The sequence below is a fragment of the Motacilla alba genome, chromosome 7 (genome assembly GCF_015832195.1).
Source record: "Motacilla alba alba isolate MOTALB_02 chromosome 7, Motacilla_alba_V1.0_pri, whole genome shotgun sequence".
Lineage (NCBI taxonomy): Eukaryota > Metazoa > Chordata > Aves > Passeriformes > Motacillidae > Motacilla > Motacilla alba.
Window position 1 is genome coordinate 21,516,259 of NC_052022.1, and position 17,725 is coordinate 21,533,983.

Genomic DNA, 17,725 nt, shown 5'->3' on the forward strand with positions numbered 1-17,725 from the left:
TGGCAGCTGCTAAATGCCAACTAAATCCCAGTCTGACCACAGAGACAAACTGCCTCTAGGTCCAAAAAGGAGCTTTTACCAGCTTACATGGTTTGTGTCCTGCCAGGGGATGGCAATTTGCAGGCGGAGGTCACAGGCAGCCGGCTCAAGAGCACCCAGCTGCTCCCAGGCCAGTCCTGGGAGAGGTGGCACACAAGAAAGGCACTCCACCACTGAAGCCATCCACCCACAGGGACGTGCCGAAGCCTGTGGGTAGAGGTGACAGTTACCAGTGAAAACTCTCCTTATACTAAGTTTTACTTCTTTACCTTACCCTTTGGCACAGGTAGCTACACTTTTCAATGCCCATAAATTCATAACGCACATGGTCAGCTTCAGACATCTAAAATTAAATGATGTTTGAGTTATCTAAGCAAGAAAACAGTTCCGTGCATTTTCTTCTCTTTTTCAGAGGAATTCCCATCTGGGAGGAGAACAAGAGTAAAATACAATCTAAGGGAAAGATGCAAATCACTGAAAACAGGCACCAATAACGAAAGCATCCCTTCAGTTGCAAGATGGCACTACATCACACATCCTGTGCCCCAGGAATTTTTAATATCGAAAACTTATTTTTATTTGCTCTTTCATCGTCTCGTGCTTTTGCTTTTACTACTCAAAAAAAGTACAGTTAGGTTTCTTATTATTACTGGAGAAAAAAATGATTAAGAGAAAGTCAGTGTGAGCAATGCCCCAGAAAGCTACAAGGGCTAATGGCATTTCTCTGATGTGACCAAGGGGGAGACAAGAAAGCACACTCAGCAAAAGTGAAGGGGCCTAAAGAAGGGCATGCTCTGATAATTACATCAGTCTTGAGGGGGAAAGAGAAAATGGATCACACTGCCATCCTGTTTCTACAATGTCTGATCTGGCAACAATAAATTCTGTGGGAACGCTTCTAATGTGGTTGAATGAGAGACCCACTGAAAACAGCCAGAGTTTAATGACTTTTATGAGCAAGTCTATTATTATTGCCTCTTTATGAATGATGGAAATTTTAAGAAGTAATATTTTGCTTATCACAAGCACTGCTGCAGTGAAATGAACTCATCCTCTAAGTGATTAGTCCAGGTTGCAAATCATCCATTTCTAGATTTTCATTTAACCAAAGCAAAGGAAGCAAGTATTCATTTTTCCTCCTCTTTGCCAAATATAATACTGGTATATGACTGCATAAGGAATGAGAAATAAAAAAAATTATATCTTTTACAGAAAAAAATAATCTTGGTGAAATTTTCACATATGCAATGGTAGCAAGCAAAACACAGCTGTTTTTGTCTTTCTCTTGACAGTAGCTTAGTGGAGGGGTGGAGAAATATGCCATGAAAACACAGGTAGCTTACTCTTTAAGTTGCAAGACATCTAGCATTATTTCTTAGTGTTGCTGAAAGTATAAAAATTTGGCTCTCAGAGAGGTAAAAAGATGACAAGTGCCACCTTGTGGGCATTTAATAAAGACAAAATTTAATGTTACTTTCTGTATCTTAGTCTCCAGACAACAGGCTGCTGCTGATTTTCAGTATTACTGGGAACACTCCCTTTGCTCTCTAAGAAAAGATAGACACGATGGGAATTGCTTCCTGACGTGGCTCTGCAGGTCAGCTGCAGGTAAAACAACAGTCAGGCCAAAGGCTGTCTTGTAACCCTCTCACTGACATCACCACATGCATCCTGAAATGTCTAATTTACACAGTAAACAACTTCCAACTGAAGATGTAGTCAAAATCAAATACGCCCCTCTAATGCATCTATTTAAAAGAAAAAAGAAAAACAGCCTGTCCTTTTTTTTTTTTTTTAATTCATTGTGACAGAACTGACTATGTCTGACTGCAGCCCTGAAGAGATGGATCAATGAGTTTGGCAGTTTCCCATCCTCCCCATGGGTCATTTGAAAGGTCCATTGCAGTCTAATTTTGCAAGGTCAAAATTTTCAGAAATAGGCCTTTTTTGGATGAATTGCCTCTTTTAGATTTAACAGGAAATTTTTCCAAGTACATTTCAGATTCAGTAAAGCAAACTCTTGTCCACTGTAAATTCAGAGTAATGTCAGGTTGCACAAGCTTGAACACTGCAATCAGACTTCTTTGTTTTGAAACACAGACTGGTTTTCTCTGTAGACACTGTTTTGCTCATGGCCAGTGAAGCTCACATGGAAGGCTGGAGAAATATCTGTTGAGGCTGTTGCTCTTATACTCTCTCATTCCAGCCATAGCAAGGGAGAAAACATTTACCCTTTGACATTTTCTCTCCTATTTTTTCTTTTGCAAATCCTTCTTTGTCTCCTATTTTAAAGTCTGCCTGCACAAAGACAAAGCTCATTTCCCATCGCTTGCTTCACTTCCTCCAAACATTAATAACACTAACAAGGGCACAGCAGTTTTACCATAACTTCAAGCCAGTGACAACTGTTCTAGCCACAGTCTCAAGGCATTCACAGAAATACTTTTTTGTCTTCATTTCTCTAACACATCTAACAGGGAATATTGATTGGAGTTTGATTACACAAATATTCTAAACGGTTACCCTACTAGTGAAAAAAAACCAACATGATATTGTGTAAAAGTGTCTTCTAGCTGTAAATTAATCTTCTCCTCTGAATACAATGTCTGTCCAGTCAAAGTTGAGTAGAAAAGACCTAAAAAAGGACAAGCACCTTTGAAATACAACCCCTCTATCCATTGCATAATCCCCTAATTTGCTGAATGGGAAGACATGCTTTATCACTGTTTGCTTGGTTGCTTTGATTTGTTTTTCCACATACAACACCAACATAATGAACATAAGTCCACTTTCCTACTGTAAAGTATACCTTTAAGTAGAACACTGAGGCTTTCCCAAAAACTGAACTTCAATAAAAGAGCACAAGACTGACTCTGCCACCCCATCCCTTCGTAAAAATTCACTGAGAACTTGTCCATCTTTGCATTTCAGACTAAGATAGCTGCTGTGCATTCATTAACCTCTTAGGGTAAAAAAAACAAAACAAAACAAAACCGCCCATTAGCAGCCCAGGCAAAAATCAGAGCCTTCCAGAGAAAATTAAGAGCAGATCTAATTTCTGACTGCTGTTACAACTGGCATCAAGACAGACTCACATGTTCCAGAGCACATCGCTCCAACTGTGTCAGATGGTCAAACTGATGTAGCTCTCCTTCCTCAAACTTGACCCATTTAAACTCTTAGACCATCAAGTTATAAAAAACCTATTATGATTCCTATTACAAACAGATTTTTCATTTTCTAAAACAGCTGTCAATAACACACACCATTGCTCAGGCAAAAATATGGTTTGTATTTACGTCCTTAATTTCAGAACAGCTGCAACTACCAAGTAAAGTAACCCGGCCCAAGATCATGATTGCTTTTTACAGTGTCATGAAGGAAAGTCCAAAAAAAATTCTTGGCAGGGTCTGAGGAAGGAAATGGAAACAGTGTGGTAGGATGCCTTTTTTTTTAATTGGAATTTAAGATTTTATTCCTAAAGGCATTTTCTGATTGCTGTGAGCTTCTCCCCAGTCTGAGATGAACCACTCCATACCTCGTCCACTTCTCATATAAAACATTCAAGAGGCGTCCAAAGAAATAAATTAGGATGCTCCACATAGAAAAGCTGAAAACTTCCCATTTCCTTTTGGCAATGCCATGGCTCACTATTATAACTGCAGCCAATGAACTACGGTGAAAGCTTTTCACCCAACAGCCCCTCCCTGTTTATAGCATTACATCCATCTTTTTCGTAATGATTTTCCTCCTTGGCAGGCTCATCTGCTGCACTAGGCAGGAACCAGACAAAGGAGAGAGAGCAGGGCCAGTCCATGGAGAAGCCGTGCTCTGGGTCCCCTCCTGCACCACGCAGCACACTGTGTGATTGGAGCAACAGCCAAACGGTCTCGGAGGCGCTTGAGCAGCTCTGCAAGCACTGAGAGGTTTTTTGTATGGGCTTCCCCTTCGTCCTCAGTTCCTCCTGGGTTTGGGAAGAGAAAAGCAGATCAGGGGAGCTGGGAACAGGCTACTCGAAGCAGAGGTGAACAGAGGTTTGATACTGCCCTGAAGGAATGGGAGAAACAGCTGGAAAGCTTGATATGATCATTGCTCAGAGATAACCTCCAAGTCCTTTTTCAGTTAACTTCATGTTTCTTTCCCCCTACAGAAGATGAACTCAGATGGTTTTCTTGTCTCTGTTTTGAAATTGTTTTCTTTCTCCTTTTTCTCCACTAATTAGAAGAAAGACAAATTTGTCCACAAGAAATGGAAACTTGAGTTATTAGCTCTCATGTTATCATGGCACTACATTAAACAGGTTTCCAACAATTATTAGCCGCATTTCTAGGATATCAAAGCATCCTCACTGGAACTAAGATCCCATGGAACTGTCCACAAGTGAAAAGCAGACTTAGTCCTACATAATAAGACATCTAAACAGAAAATAGGAACAGTAGTTGGTGAGAGAAGCAGAGGCCCTTGTAGATGAATTCATCAAAGAAAGGTCAGTATCTCTATTCCCAAGTCTTGCTAACCCAGTATTCCCCCAGCCAGCATTGTCTCTCTGGATAACAGGTTTTTTTGTGTCTTCAGCCCCACTTTGGCTTTATAAAAAGAACCCTATCATGGCAATAGACAGCACAGGAAAACACATACAGACAGATAGAAAGACAGTGATAGGATGTGACAGATCAAAAATCAATTTTATAATTTAAAAATGGTCTTGGCCTGACACAGCTTGGTGAAAACTGCTGTGAGTCAGAATGTTGCAAGCCATTGTCAGAGACTGTGATACACAGGATATCCGTAGAGAAAGAAGGGCAAATGCTAAGACAGCTCTGAGACATGGCAAGCTCTGCCTGTGTCTTCCACAGCTGCTCTTGCACAGCAGTGGGAGAAGGAAAATGCCAGTTTTATTACATATAAAAATCACTATTAACAGCAGCATCAACACTACCCCACTAAAAAAGCAATAAAAAAAGATCTTTCTGCTTCTCATAGACCTTCCTAATAAGTGAGAAAAAAGTCAACAAGCTGAGTTAGCCAGAGTGAGCTCTCCCTCTGACAGAGCAGTCTGCAACTCCCTCATCTCAGAGGCTGCTTGGGCCCCTGTCCCAGGAATGCTGCATGCTCTGTCCCAACCTTGGCCTACCATGCTTTGGGACAGCTGGGACACAGGGACTATGGTTCAGCTCCTGCTAATTCTGAGCCTGCAGAAGAGCAAGTCGAGACTAAATTATCATCTTTGGTCCAATGCAGCTGGAGGTGGATTGAGGTGGGGGTATCTTCTTACATAGCACAATTTCAATAAAATCTAAGGAATACAAGATGCTCCATCGAGTTCCTGCTGTGCTTGCTGCTCTGCCACTGAGGAGGGGCACACAAGGGTGCAGGGAGGGGACTGTGGCCACAGCTTGCTTTGACATGATGTGGCATTGGGAAACACACAGGTCAGCCAGGAGCTCCCTGAGCACCACAATAAAGCAACAGCACAGCTACAGGCACATGAGCTCACCACTGGAAATGGATGCTGTGACAAGCTTCCTCTCCTTCTGTTTCTATTAAACCACTGAAGATTTTTCTCAATATTTGCTAAGTCCCATTTTTAAATATACTGCTTAAAAAAAAAAAGCCAAAAAGGAAATCAGTAGAATTAATTGCTGTGTCAAAATTATGCTTCCTTAATTGGAAGGATAAACACACATGTGCATGTTCTGCCTGTAAGAGAGAGGTGAGGAAGAAGCACATCCTGTTTGGGGTTTTTTTGTAGGCTGCTTTTTTTTTTAATGAAAAATGATCCCAGATTGCACTGAAACATTGTGTCCAGATTCACATGGAAACCATAAAGCACAGCTGAAAAACACTGGAAGACTGGCCCTACCAAATAACTATCAGCAACTTTTATAGTCTGTAGTCTGCTCTGGACTGCATATGTATCATACTAATTCAGCATTGAGGAGACTGCCTTGTACCCTGCCAGTGCGAGCACAAGGAATGGTCAGGTGCTGCACTAAGGCACCGAGTTTGTTTTTCAGAACTGTTCTCCTCTTTTCACAGTCCCCTATTTACACCACAGAAGAAATAATTCAGTCCCTCCTTACCCACTGCTGCAGCAGTACCCTAAAACTTTCCTACATGAAATACCATACAGTGAGGGGCTGAGACCCTGGAACAAGTTGCCCAGAGAATTGTGGCTGCCCCATCGTTGAAAGTGTTCAAGGCCAGGCTGGACAGGGCTCTGCTCTAGTGGAAGGTGTTCCTGCCCATGGCAGGGGGTGTAGGAAGTAGATGACCTTTAAGGTCCCTTCCAACTGAAAGCCCTCTGTGATGCTCTACTGTACTTGCTATGCAATTTAAATGGTTGCAACTGTGGTTCTGTAGCTGTGGTAGCACACCACAATGCAGTGGGCAAAAAAACAATTCTAGTATTTAGGAAGCAGAGTTTTACCTTTATGTTTAGAGTGAACTTTCACACAAGCAAGCTGCCTTGGGACTTCCAACTTCTGATCAAGATCAGAAAACATATATTTTTATTTCAGCTTCTTAAATGGCAAGACCGCTCTTGCAACAAAGGAAGCAGGAAGGAGATGGAGATGAGGACTGTAGCAGAGAGGAAACCACCAGCACCAGGAGCACCCAGACCCAACCACGTGATGTTTTCAGCAGAGCCAGATCCTGCCACCTGCACCAAAGCTGGATGTGACAGTGGCTTCCTTACAGAACTGACAGAGACCAAAAGGAAGTTACCTGCTCGCTGTGAGCAGGAAAGTCCAGACTGCAACCTCTTGAGAGGTCCACAACAAGAGAGAATGCAGTTTTCCTAATGCATTCTCCCAAAGGACCAAGCTTCAGTCACATGAGAAACAGACCACTTTATCACATCTCATCAGCATTAACAAAATTTTAACCAAAAGCAAACCAGCCCTGACATGACCAGTCTTCCATGATGCTTATCATGAAACAGCTAATAAGGTAATGAAAGTAAATTCAGTGATGAATGTATCAAAATATATCATGGAAATTAGAGTCACAGATGAATAAACAGAATTCTATGAGCACAATTTCCAATAACTTGAGAATCACTTCATATATATAATTTTCATTTTATATACCATTTTCATTCAGAGTGCTGCAAATGTCAAATGTCAACCAATTCTTACACATTCACAGAGGCTGCTGCACACACAGCAACACTATTGGCTTCCAGCTGGGTGTGACCAACCTCCCTCCCTCCCCCTGACTAGAACCATGACAATGACCAATCACTCACTCCACACACAGCCAAACCCTCAGAAGAGCATGGAGAACTGCAGAAACTCTTCCCAGCATCTTCCTGGGCATGGCCAGCGAGGGTGCCTGAGGCCCAGATGCCATGTTATTACCAAGTCCTAGCTAGACTGTTAAATGCTTTAGAAGACCAAATATTTCAGAGACCTTAAATGGTACTTTTCCTTGTTTCAACACAGACTCAAAAAAGCAACATCTAGAGGGTTTTTAACTTTCTGCCATCATTTGTGAAGATGTACAAGCCAGATACAATCCATGGCACTGAAAGAATAACCAAGCCAGTTGATGATTTTAAGAGGGAGGAGGAAGCATCTCATCTCCTGCTAACAACTACAAAAGAGCCCTTGGGCCAGGTCTCGGGGGTGTTTTGTTTCCTTGTGAAGACATCTGTGTGCAGAACTGTACAATCTCTGTCCACAGGGTGGAGCAGCTCAGTAGCCTGCTGTAGCATCAGTGGATGCTACACTCCATGTTCAGAAAAAACTGAATTGTCCAACAATGCTCATTCAGCTCAGACTGCACAGAGCAGTTACCCATGTCTGCACCCCTGGGGGATCCTGATTAATCTGCCTTTATTCAACAAAAATAGCACAGTCTTCCAGAAGGCTTGCATTTTGAGTTTACTGTTAGAGCAGTATTTAAATTATGACTGACTATAGTACTGCCACTGTGAGTACACACAATCTTTTCTGGATACTGAGATGTGCTTTCTGCCAATGGAAAAGTTTTTGTACACCTGAAAAAAAACAGGTAAGACCTCTTGAAGAGGATTAGTGACAGAATAAAGTCCCAAAACCTGACAAGGCAAAAAGCATCAATTGAGTCCAAAACAAACAGACGAAACCCCACATTTACACCTGAAACATCAGCCCTTGGCCAACGTGAAGCATACATCAGGAAACCTTCCTAGACCCTCACATTCAGAGTGTCTTTCACTTCAACCTCATCAGAGGATATTTTGTGTTACACAGACTGTCTCCATTATTAGTGGATCTGCTGGCATCAAGGAGGAAAGGGATGCAATTGCTCAATGATGTGCCTGAGCTGATGATAGCGTAAAAGAATCTCCTTGGAGAAAATTTTAAAATGACACCTTAATTCATTACTTGAGCACACAACTGGACATATCCTTTCCAGTTTCAGCAACAATCTTCAAACTTCTGATTTCTTTAGATTCTTATTCTAATACTCACAGCTGAAAGGAAACACCATTTTATACTAGCCACTGTGTGAAGCACACTTCTAAGCACTAAGCTGAGAAGCCATGACTCAAATTTTTTCATCCTTGTCTATACTGTTAGTGTCACTTCTCTGGCATTTTGATCAATTTATACCAATTTACTAGTTAATAGATCCTGTGCAGGTTTTTCTTCTGATTGCATTGCTGGCAAAACCTTTTCAAGCCTGCTCTCCTTATTCGTTTCATTAGGTTCTATAAATCATGAAAGGTTAGCACAGCACCTAGAAGAAAATGTTCCTATGACTCTCAGCACCTGGACACTTCTCCTCCCAGACACATGAATGGGAGTTGGAAGGTCCAGTTTCTCTCTAAAATGGTTTCAATTTTTAACAAATCACCTTCATTTTTAAATGTTAAAAAAACCCCCAAACCTAAATATTGCACTAATATCCCTAAATAGTTTCATCTAATTAGACTATTTGTAGTTCCCATTGTGACCAGATGTTGAATTGCTTAAATGTCCTCTAAAATTAGCTTGGTATCAGTCAATATTGAATGAAGCCCAAGTATTTTAAGCAAAGGCTAACCACTTCAGGAGTATCTGTTGCAACCAGGTTAAAAAGATCACTTTGAATTCACTGCTTTTCTGCTGAAAAAGCCCTAGCACAGGCAGTGCCACATGGGATATGTATTCACTTTGTTGCTCACCTTATGCTCTTCAAATAGTTTTTAAAATTTTCTACTTTCTTTTTGGCCTAGAAGCAAATATGATAGATACCATTCCTATCATTCTACATTTATGTTCCCTGTAGTGACAAAAACCCTACTATAATAAATGCCCCAATTCCTTGAACAAGCTTCCATTACCTACTTCAGTTAAGGAACATATTCAGAGACCACTTTTCTGACACAACTGGACACTTTAATTAAGGGGCTCTGTCAATAAACTTTACAATCACAAGTAGCAACAAGTTTTAAGCATAGCTCAAGGCCAAATATAGAGAAAATATAGAGAAGAACTTAAATTGTAGGTGATCTGTTTCTTTCCTGTTCTTAGAAGGCTCTGCGCACAAGACAAGAAATGAGCAGATTAATTTTTTAGTATTTCCTATCCTACAGAGAATCTGCAGCATTACCTGTTGTGAGCCATTTTTTAGAGGAGCACTTACTTGCTCTGTACCTGTGCCAACCAAGCACTCTAAAAATTAATCCCCTTTCCCAAGCAAAGAAAACATTTATTTAGAGAAAAAATTCTCTCTTAAAGACTGACACATTAGAAAATATGTGCTTGAACCAACATAAGTATATCCTACCTTTTGAAGCAGCCATGAGTCAGTAAGCACAGTTTGCATGGAGAACAGTAATCACAGATGCATAGAACTTGAAACAGTAATTTGTTAATTATTATTTCAAGTATGGAAGAACTTATTTCAAGGGGTTCACTTCATACCCACAGTAGAAAATAGTCATAGGAAATTAATTCTGTGTAGTACGACATCAGAGCTCACAGCTATGGAAGCAATTCTGCTAAATGAGCAAATTATTATTTACGTGCATGGACACCTGAAACAGAGGTCTCATTGGCTTCTTAGTTCCTGCCCTTTCTTCCTGTAGCAGTGTATTGCTTGTTTCTTTTATTCTGATATTTTCCCTAAAGATTTCCCTAAAAACTGCCCTTGTTCATCATCTCCTTATAAAACCATATCTGTCATGCTGACTACAGCTCTGTCTCTAATCCCATTCAGCTGTAGCCACTCATCAGAGTGCAAGCACTTTGAAGATTAAAAGAGAATTGCTTCGTTTCTCATTTCTTAACCACCAATACTCAGGGATGAGCTTTTATCCATTGGCAGGCTCCGAGCAAGAAGGCAAGAGCACGGATAACTAATGACAAGTATGTCTGTGAAGATCTCTCCTGGCTGTTTTGAAATATTCTCCTTTGTTCACTCAAGAAGTTGATGAGCAAATAAATTAAGAGGAAGGGAATTCATAAAAGACAAGGACAACTCGCAAGCACTAAACATAACAAAACTATTTTTCTTTCAAAGTACAATGTTGACTTTCTTTAAACACTTTTCAGGATATTCAAAGATACAAGCAAACAGTGGGATAACTTAATACTTCCCCTCCTTTTCCCTCTCCGTTGTTTGTTATCTTTCCAATAGTTGAGTCATCCAAGTGGAATGACAGCGTGCACCTCAGCCCTGTCACTGTGCAATCTCACATCTTAGGGTATTAACAGATGGCTTTAGGAAGTCTAGCCATAGGAATGTGACTGATTGCTCTTCCTGTCACTAGGAAGCTGCTACCCTGCAGGGATTCAGCACAGCAGGACTGGTGGGTATCCCTGAGCCACCCCTCTGCTAAACCAGGCAAGTGGTTCCCAAAGGCTGGGCATGCAGCCACCAGACTGTGCTGAGATGGCAGAAGGACACCAGCTTATACACCATTCCAGCTGCTGCATCAGGCAGCAATAGTCAGAGAGAAAAAGGAGGCTACACCTGTAATCACCACAACCTTCTGTAAGGCAACATGACTGTGCTGTAGGAGGAAAAAAAACAATAGAACTGGACATCTGCTCAAGTTCCAGACATTTACACACACTGCATGGGAAAATGCACACTTTGTGTGGAATAAGATGAATTTAAAACCCCCACCGACTCTTAATAAGCAATTCACATGGATATCAAACCCATTGCATCTATTACTTGCAACAAACAAAAGCATCAGTCAGCAATTTTTTTCTGCTTCTCAGAGAAATTTACTGTTTTCCAGTCCTTTGCTCATGCACTTCTTGTGCAGGACCTGCTTTCCACTGTTAGATCAAACTTGCATTCCAAGTGCTTGGCCACTGGAACACAAACTGAATGTACTGGTGAAACCCTGCTTTGGCTGGCACCATGAAAAGGCATGGCACATATGTGTGACCACCTACGGTCACAACAGGCTATTTCTGCCATTGTAACTTTATCACAGATTCATTGAATATCCTGAGCTGGATCCCAAAAGGATCATGGAGCCCAAGTTCTGGCCCTGAACAGGCCAAAATCACAGCGTTACATCTGTGAGTGTTACCCTGTGTAACTACGAACCCTGCTGGGATGACATTGCCTGAGGTAGCCAGCATGACTGAGGTAACAGAGGTATGGCTCCAGCTAACAACTTCCAGGCTCTCCCATTGCTGACTAATCCAACAGGGGCTGCTCTTCCTCTTCCCATCTGTGGAGCACCTGAACTCCTCTTTTCCATAACCCACATGACAGACTCATCACCTGCACCAGGGGAAGGTGGGCAGCCCACAGGATATCTTGGAAGGTCACGAGTGAGAGACAATGACAAGATGAAGAAAAGGATTTCAAAATAACTAAAACTGAGAAAGTGAAGGAGCTTAATGTTTTTCCTCCCTTGTACTTTCTTGCTGCATCATAATCTTCCCAACAGAACTAAAAAGAAAGGGGTACCTGTAAAGGGGTTATAGGGAAACCCTTAGGCTTTAAGTGGTTTTCTGCAGAAAAATGCTCTTGATACACTGTTAATACCAGAAACTCTTTTCACAACCAACTTTCCCAAGAGCCTCAAGCTGCCATCCAAAGGTGTGGAACTGCAGACAGTGCTCCTGTGGCAATGTGGGGCCCCTCTGAGGACAATGGCAAAGGGCAGCCTCCAACAGGACCTGACTTTCAACCTCCTGATAAGCGTGTCCCTGCTAATCCAGGATCTGCAACAATGTCAGCCTGGTCTCCAGACCTGTCCCCTTCTAGTAGAGTCTTTGCCCTATGCCCTGAAAGAGCCATAAAACACTCCCAAGAGCACATTATGTAATTTCCCAACCCTCTCCTCTCCCTTGCTGGGCACATACAAGTACACACTGATTGAAAGGGACCCAGGAAACTTGGGGAATTTTCTCCGCCACCAAAGTTGACCTGGCAATTGATGTCAAATTTTACATGCTTTTGGAGCACAACTTATTAGAAGCAGCCTGGGAATGGTGAAATTTGGTTCAGTGCGATACATCGTGATGGGCTAGGGAAAAAAAACCCGCAATATTGAGCCTAAAGTTTACGTGAGTGAGCAGAACCAAAGAAACCACTCCCCTGAGACCTGTTTGCTCAGGACAATTTTACTGGTATAAGATAGATGTGAATTCAAAATAATACAGTTAGAGCTGCTTAATGCCTTAAAACAGATAAATTAATTCAGAACATTTAATTTGCCTTTCCTCAGATTTGCTGATATTGCTTTGGTTGGGGGTTACATTGAAACAAACAAAACCCCCTCTTTTGTGGGTTATATTAATGATTTACTGTGGGTCAGCTCCAGTGCAGTAACTGAAAATGTAACTATCCATCAGCAGCCAACATTTATAATAAAGGCTGAACACTGCTCCTGAAGCTCAAAGCAAGCATGTTGTAGTCTGTCTTTGTTATGTGCTGAGACAAAGTGTGGCAAGCTACCCCAGCTCAGAGGACTCACAGCAACACAGTAAGCTGTGCTAGCTCAACCATAAATTAATCACAACCACATCTGCAAAGACATTGCACTCACATACACTTCTGCATTTACACAACTCACACTCTTGCATTCATAGTTTAAGGCATACTGTAAAGCTTTTACATTTGTGAAAGGCATCACATTCATTTGTTGAAGCATATGAGCCATATTTGTTGCACTGTTTTATTGTCGCTTTTTGCTTTCTTAAAAGGGTGCAAATCTGAGGTTTTAGCCTCAGCAAGATAATGTTTAAAAACTAGACACAGCAGAGGCTCCCACTCTATCTTCTCTTGACTCATTATCTTTTACATGTATCAATGACATTTACTGTAATAACAGATGTGATAATACACAAAACCACCAAGTTACTCTGTAATGCAAATTTGTATTAACAGAATATGTCACACAGTCGATCAAACACATACAAATTGGAAAAGAATCACATAAGTTAAAAAAAAAGGTACCTGACATAGGAACGCCACTTTTTTTAAAAGTTAAAATTAAAATATTCTTCATTTTTGAAGAGAAAGATTATAATGACACTCAGCATGGAGAATGTGTATATTTCAGCCTAAAATTTCTTTTCCTGTTAGGGAAAATGACAATATTTACCTTCGGTGCCAGCGTAACAAACTATATATTTTCAAACACTCTAATTCAAAATGATACAATGTAACATAAACAGTAGGTTTTTTTTCAAAACAGCCAATCTGCCATTTGATCTCTGTGTCCACTTTCACTTCTAAGTTAAAGAGCTTGATCCTCACCCTACGCCTGACAACCTGCAGGGCCCCCCTACCTGCAGCTCCTGAAGTCCGGGGAACTCAGTGACAAGATCAGGCACATAACAACAGAGACGGTTTACTTCGACCTATGAACCCTTGGCATCCTGAAAAACTCGAGCAGGAAATATAAATGTGGGAGACAGCACTATAATGCACGGACAGCTAAATTCAACACAGCACAGATTTTATTTGCAGGGAGCTATCTTGCAACATGTGCTGAACTTCTTCTTAGATGGGGTTCAATATGCAGGATAATATAGCAGGTGCCACTTTTTAAGAAAACCCAAAAAACTGGTTTTAGTCTTTTAAGAAATTGCAGCAGTCCAAGAATCAGAATATGTAAGCAAGCCATTTGCTTACATATGAAATTAAATCCACGGTCTAAACACAATGAACAGACTTCGCATCCTCTATTCACTAGAAATCGCTTGTGGTGCACGAGCTTCTTTCAAGAAAGGGTATCCCGATTATCCTGTTAACTCTGTACTGACCTTAGTTGTACTAATTCCCGTTTTCCTTTGCATTGCTGCATTTACCTAATGTTGCCAGACACAATTTGAAGCCTTTTTGTTTGTTTGCGCGCCGTAAAACTGCGCGCGTTAAGCAGAAGCAAGCCTAATCTAACAACGTTACTTAGCAGAACCCACACGTTCAACAGTTTCAACTAGAGTTTTCTCAAGCCGGTTCCCACCACGCCGTCCCAGGCTGCGAAGCACGGCCAGAGCAGCACTCCCAGAGCCGCCTTTGCCGGGCTGACCGCGGCAGGAACGCACCGCCTCGCCGCGGGCAGCTGCGCCCCGCGTCCCCGCCGCTCCCGGGGGACCCCCCGGCCCAGCCGGTGGCTCCGGCACAGCCCCCCGGCGGCCGGGGCTTCCCGAGGCACCCTAACTTTTCTCTGCCCGCGGCAGCCGAGCCCCCGCCGGGCCGGCAGCGGGGCTGCCCCGCCGGGGCGTCATTCGCGCAGCCCCGGGCCCGGCGCTGCGGGGCGGCGCCCACGCCCAGGCGCTGCCGCGCCGCAGACAATGGGGGCGGCAGCCCCGCGCCCGCCGGGCCGCGGCGGCGGCGCTTCACTCACCGAACAAGGTCAGAGCCATCGCGGCGGCGGCGGCGGCGGGGCGGGCCCGGGGGGCGGCGGGGGCTGGCCGGGCGGCGCGGCGCTGGCATTGGCGCGGCGGCAGCTCTCGCATCAGCGGCGGGGCGCGCCTGCAACACAAGTTGGGCGCGGGGCTGTCAGCGCGCCCCGCGGCACCGGCGGCCGCTGCCACTTGCTGCCGCGGGGCGGGGCGGGCGCGGCCCGCAGGGAAGGGGAGGGGGTGGGCAGGGCAGGGCAGGGCCGGGGGGGTACGGGGGGACATCGGCCGCGGACGCGCGGCTCCGGGGGCAGCCCGCGCCCGCCCGCCCCCCGCCCGCTGCTCACGCTGCGTCCCGCCGCCTCGGGGAGCCATCTTGCGCCGCGCGCGGCCCGCCCCCGCCCGCCGCGGCCGCCGGGACGGTTCCCATGGCAACGCGGCCGCCGCGCCGCCGGGCACAAAGGGACGCGCGCGCGGCCCTCGCGGGACGGCCCGCGCGGAGCCGGGGCCCATCCCCGCGCGCGGCTCCGGCTCGGCCCTCGGGCACCGCTCCCCCGCTGGTGCCTCCTCGGCCGTGCCAGCGCTGCGCCTGCCTGCTCCGGCAGAAGAGCCAGCGGTCCTGGGAAAAACGTGACTCCTTAAAGCGAGGTGAAAATTCCCGCTTATATGCCAGCGACCACGAAGAGAGCAAACGCATAGGTTTCTCCTCAAAATATTTCGCGCGAGAAATTTCAGCCAGCCCAGCTGTCGTCGTTTTTCGCTGTCCAGGACTGTAAATTTCAGCGCTAAAAGCGCTTAATTGAAAAGGCAACAGCGTTGCTGGTGCAAGCCGTGCAGGTGGCATTTTCCGCCTGAGAGCGGAGCCCGGCGCAGGGGCGCGCAGCCCCGGCGGCAGCAGCAGGTGACCGGCCCCGCGTCTCCCGGGATCCGCGCCGCCCCGCCGCAGCGATGCCCGCTCCTCGCGCTGGCAATCCAAAGCCCGCCGCAGCGCGACCCGCGCTCCTGCAATCCGTGCGGCTCTGCGCGACCCCGCCTAACGCAGAGGCTTCGCAGAGCTCGGCCAGGGCAAGCGGGCTCTGCAGGGGCATCTTGGATGTCATGGAGAGGGTCACACTGTCCTGGGGCACTGTGGCGGCGGGCGTGCAGTGGGAAGCTTGCCTGCAAGAGAAGGCTTTTGGCAGGGAAGAGCCTGAAGGAAGGAAGAAAAGCATGTGCATAGGCTGCAATTAGTGGTTTCAGTTCTGTGAGCGCACCTCAGGGTCATCAAGTGAATAAAACACCTTTCCTTCCACGAGGCAGCTAAAGCATAAAGGCCTGTCTAAAAAACAGGTGGTTTATGCAGTTAGCTGCACTCAGGTGTTCATGTTCAAAATTCTGCCCAATCTTTGTTGTAGAGAACCAAAGGAAAACATCGTGGGGAGTTTTCAATATATACAAATGTCCTTTAAGGCAAAAACATTACATTTGTTTGTCTGACATATATCAAAACATAGGTTTTTATGTTTCTATCCTTCACTTAGTGTGCAAAGTTAAAAAAAATAAATGTGAGAGTGATTGTTTCCTTCTTATTATTCCTTCCCAAATAAATTCTAGCACGATGGACCTGATTTTACAAAACATTTTCATCTTGCATGTATAAGGTGCAAATGTTTAATAGCAGATGGACTACCAAGAAATAATATTTCAATTGCAGGGCTAAAAGAAGGTTAAACATAGATGAAAAGTGATTTGAAAAAAAGCAATGCAAAAAAATCTTTGCAATTCTGCCTACATGATTTGACCTTTGTGTGCAAGGAGTGTTTTCCTTAGCTTTTTGGAAATAAGTTGGATCTTCAGATTTTTTTCCCCTTACATTTCCTGGAATTAAAATCCCAAGCTTTCATTCCAACTTCCTTCAATTAAATAGCCAGCTTTTACTCTTCCACTACTCCCAAATGTTTTTTTTTTTTTTTTTTGCTAACTATTCAACTGCCTGTTTACATTAAAAATCCTTTCCTGTTCAGAGCGTAAAACTATTTTTCGTGATAGGCAGTATGAATGCTACAGTTAAGATCAGCCTGAGTGATTTGATTAGTAATTTCAATTGTCTGATAATGCCTTTGCTATGAGTGCAGTTATTGCTATAACCTAGGGAAGCATGTTGGTCATTTCACAGTTAGTTACTGCACTTTACTGTGCCTGGAATAGTAGCTGATCCGAGTTTTCAGAGCTCAATCGTTATTTCTGATTAGATTCTTTGCTTGATGATTAGATTCTTTCCTTAGGAGGATGTTTTGGCCCTGGCTCCAGCAGCCTTCAGGGAACAGCAGCAGTTTTTGGAAGGACATCACCATCAGGCTCATCCCCAGAGCCCCAGGGGTGCTGGCCAGCACGGGGTGTGCCCGTGCACCTCTGTGCCATTTACCCATGGCACCTCTGGCTTTACAAGGGCCCAGCCTCAGCACAGCGGGAACAAATCCAAGGTGCAAAGCAGAAACAAACATCAGCCCGAAATTCACCGGGCGAAGGTCCTGCACATCCTGCTTTTGAATGGGCCTGAAATCCTCACAGAGATATCTCTTTAATAACAACATTATCTTAAAATTACGTAATGCCTTATCAAGCCAGCACATCTTAAGCACAAGCGATAACAATGATTTAACTACAGCTCTGGGAATTTCATAAGGAATGAGCCGGAGGTCCCCAAGCACCAGCCCCATGGCCGTGCTCAGGGAGCACGGGGGGAAATGTGGATGCTCGGGAGCAGCCGGCACAGCTCCCGCCTGGCGCTGTTGGGCCGCAGAGGCTCTTCCTTCCTGGAGAGCCCAGCTCATAGGTTTGCTCCTTCGCAGGGGAGAGAGCAGAAGAGAACCTCGGTGTGCAAGACCTTTGTTTGAATCGCAGCAAGGATG

At 44.4% G+C, this 17,725-nt stretch overlaps 1 protein-coding gene across 2 annotated transcripts in view; it reads right to left on the reverse strand.

Annotated features, from left to right (window-relative positions):
- Positions 1–15,844, reverse strand: part of CHN1 (chimerin 1) — a 92,496-nt gene extending 76,652 nt beyond the window's left edge. The window contains exons 1-2 of one of the 2 annotated variants that reach the window (XM_038143031.1): positions 15,182–15,844; positions 14,840–14,967 (exon numbers count right to left, since the gene is read on the reverse strand). In XM_038143031.1, coding sequence (XP_037998959.1) covers positions 14,840–14,967; positions 15,182–15,678 — 625 coding nt within the window. In that variant the 5' untranslated portion in view covers positions 15,679–15,844. The remainder of the gene's footprint in view (positions 1–14,839; positions 14,968–15,181) is intronic. The other variant, XM_038143032.1, reaches the window with a different exon arrangement.
- Between the last annotated feature and the right edge of the window lie 1,881 nt (positions 15,845–17,725).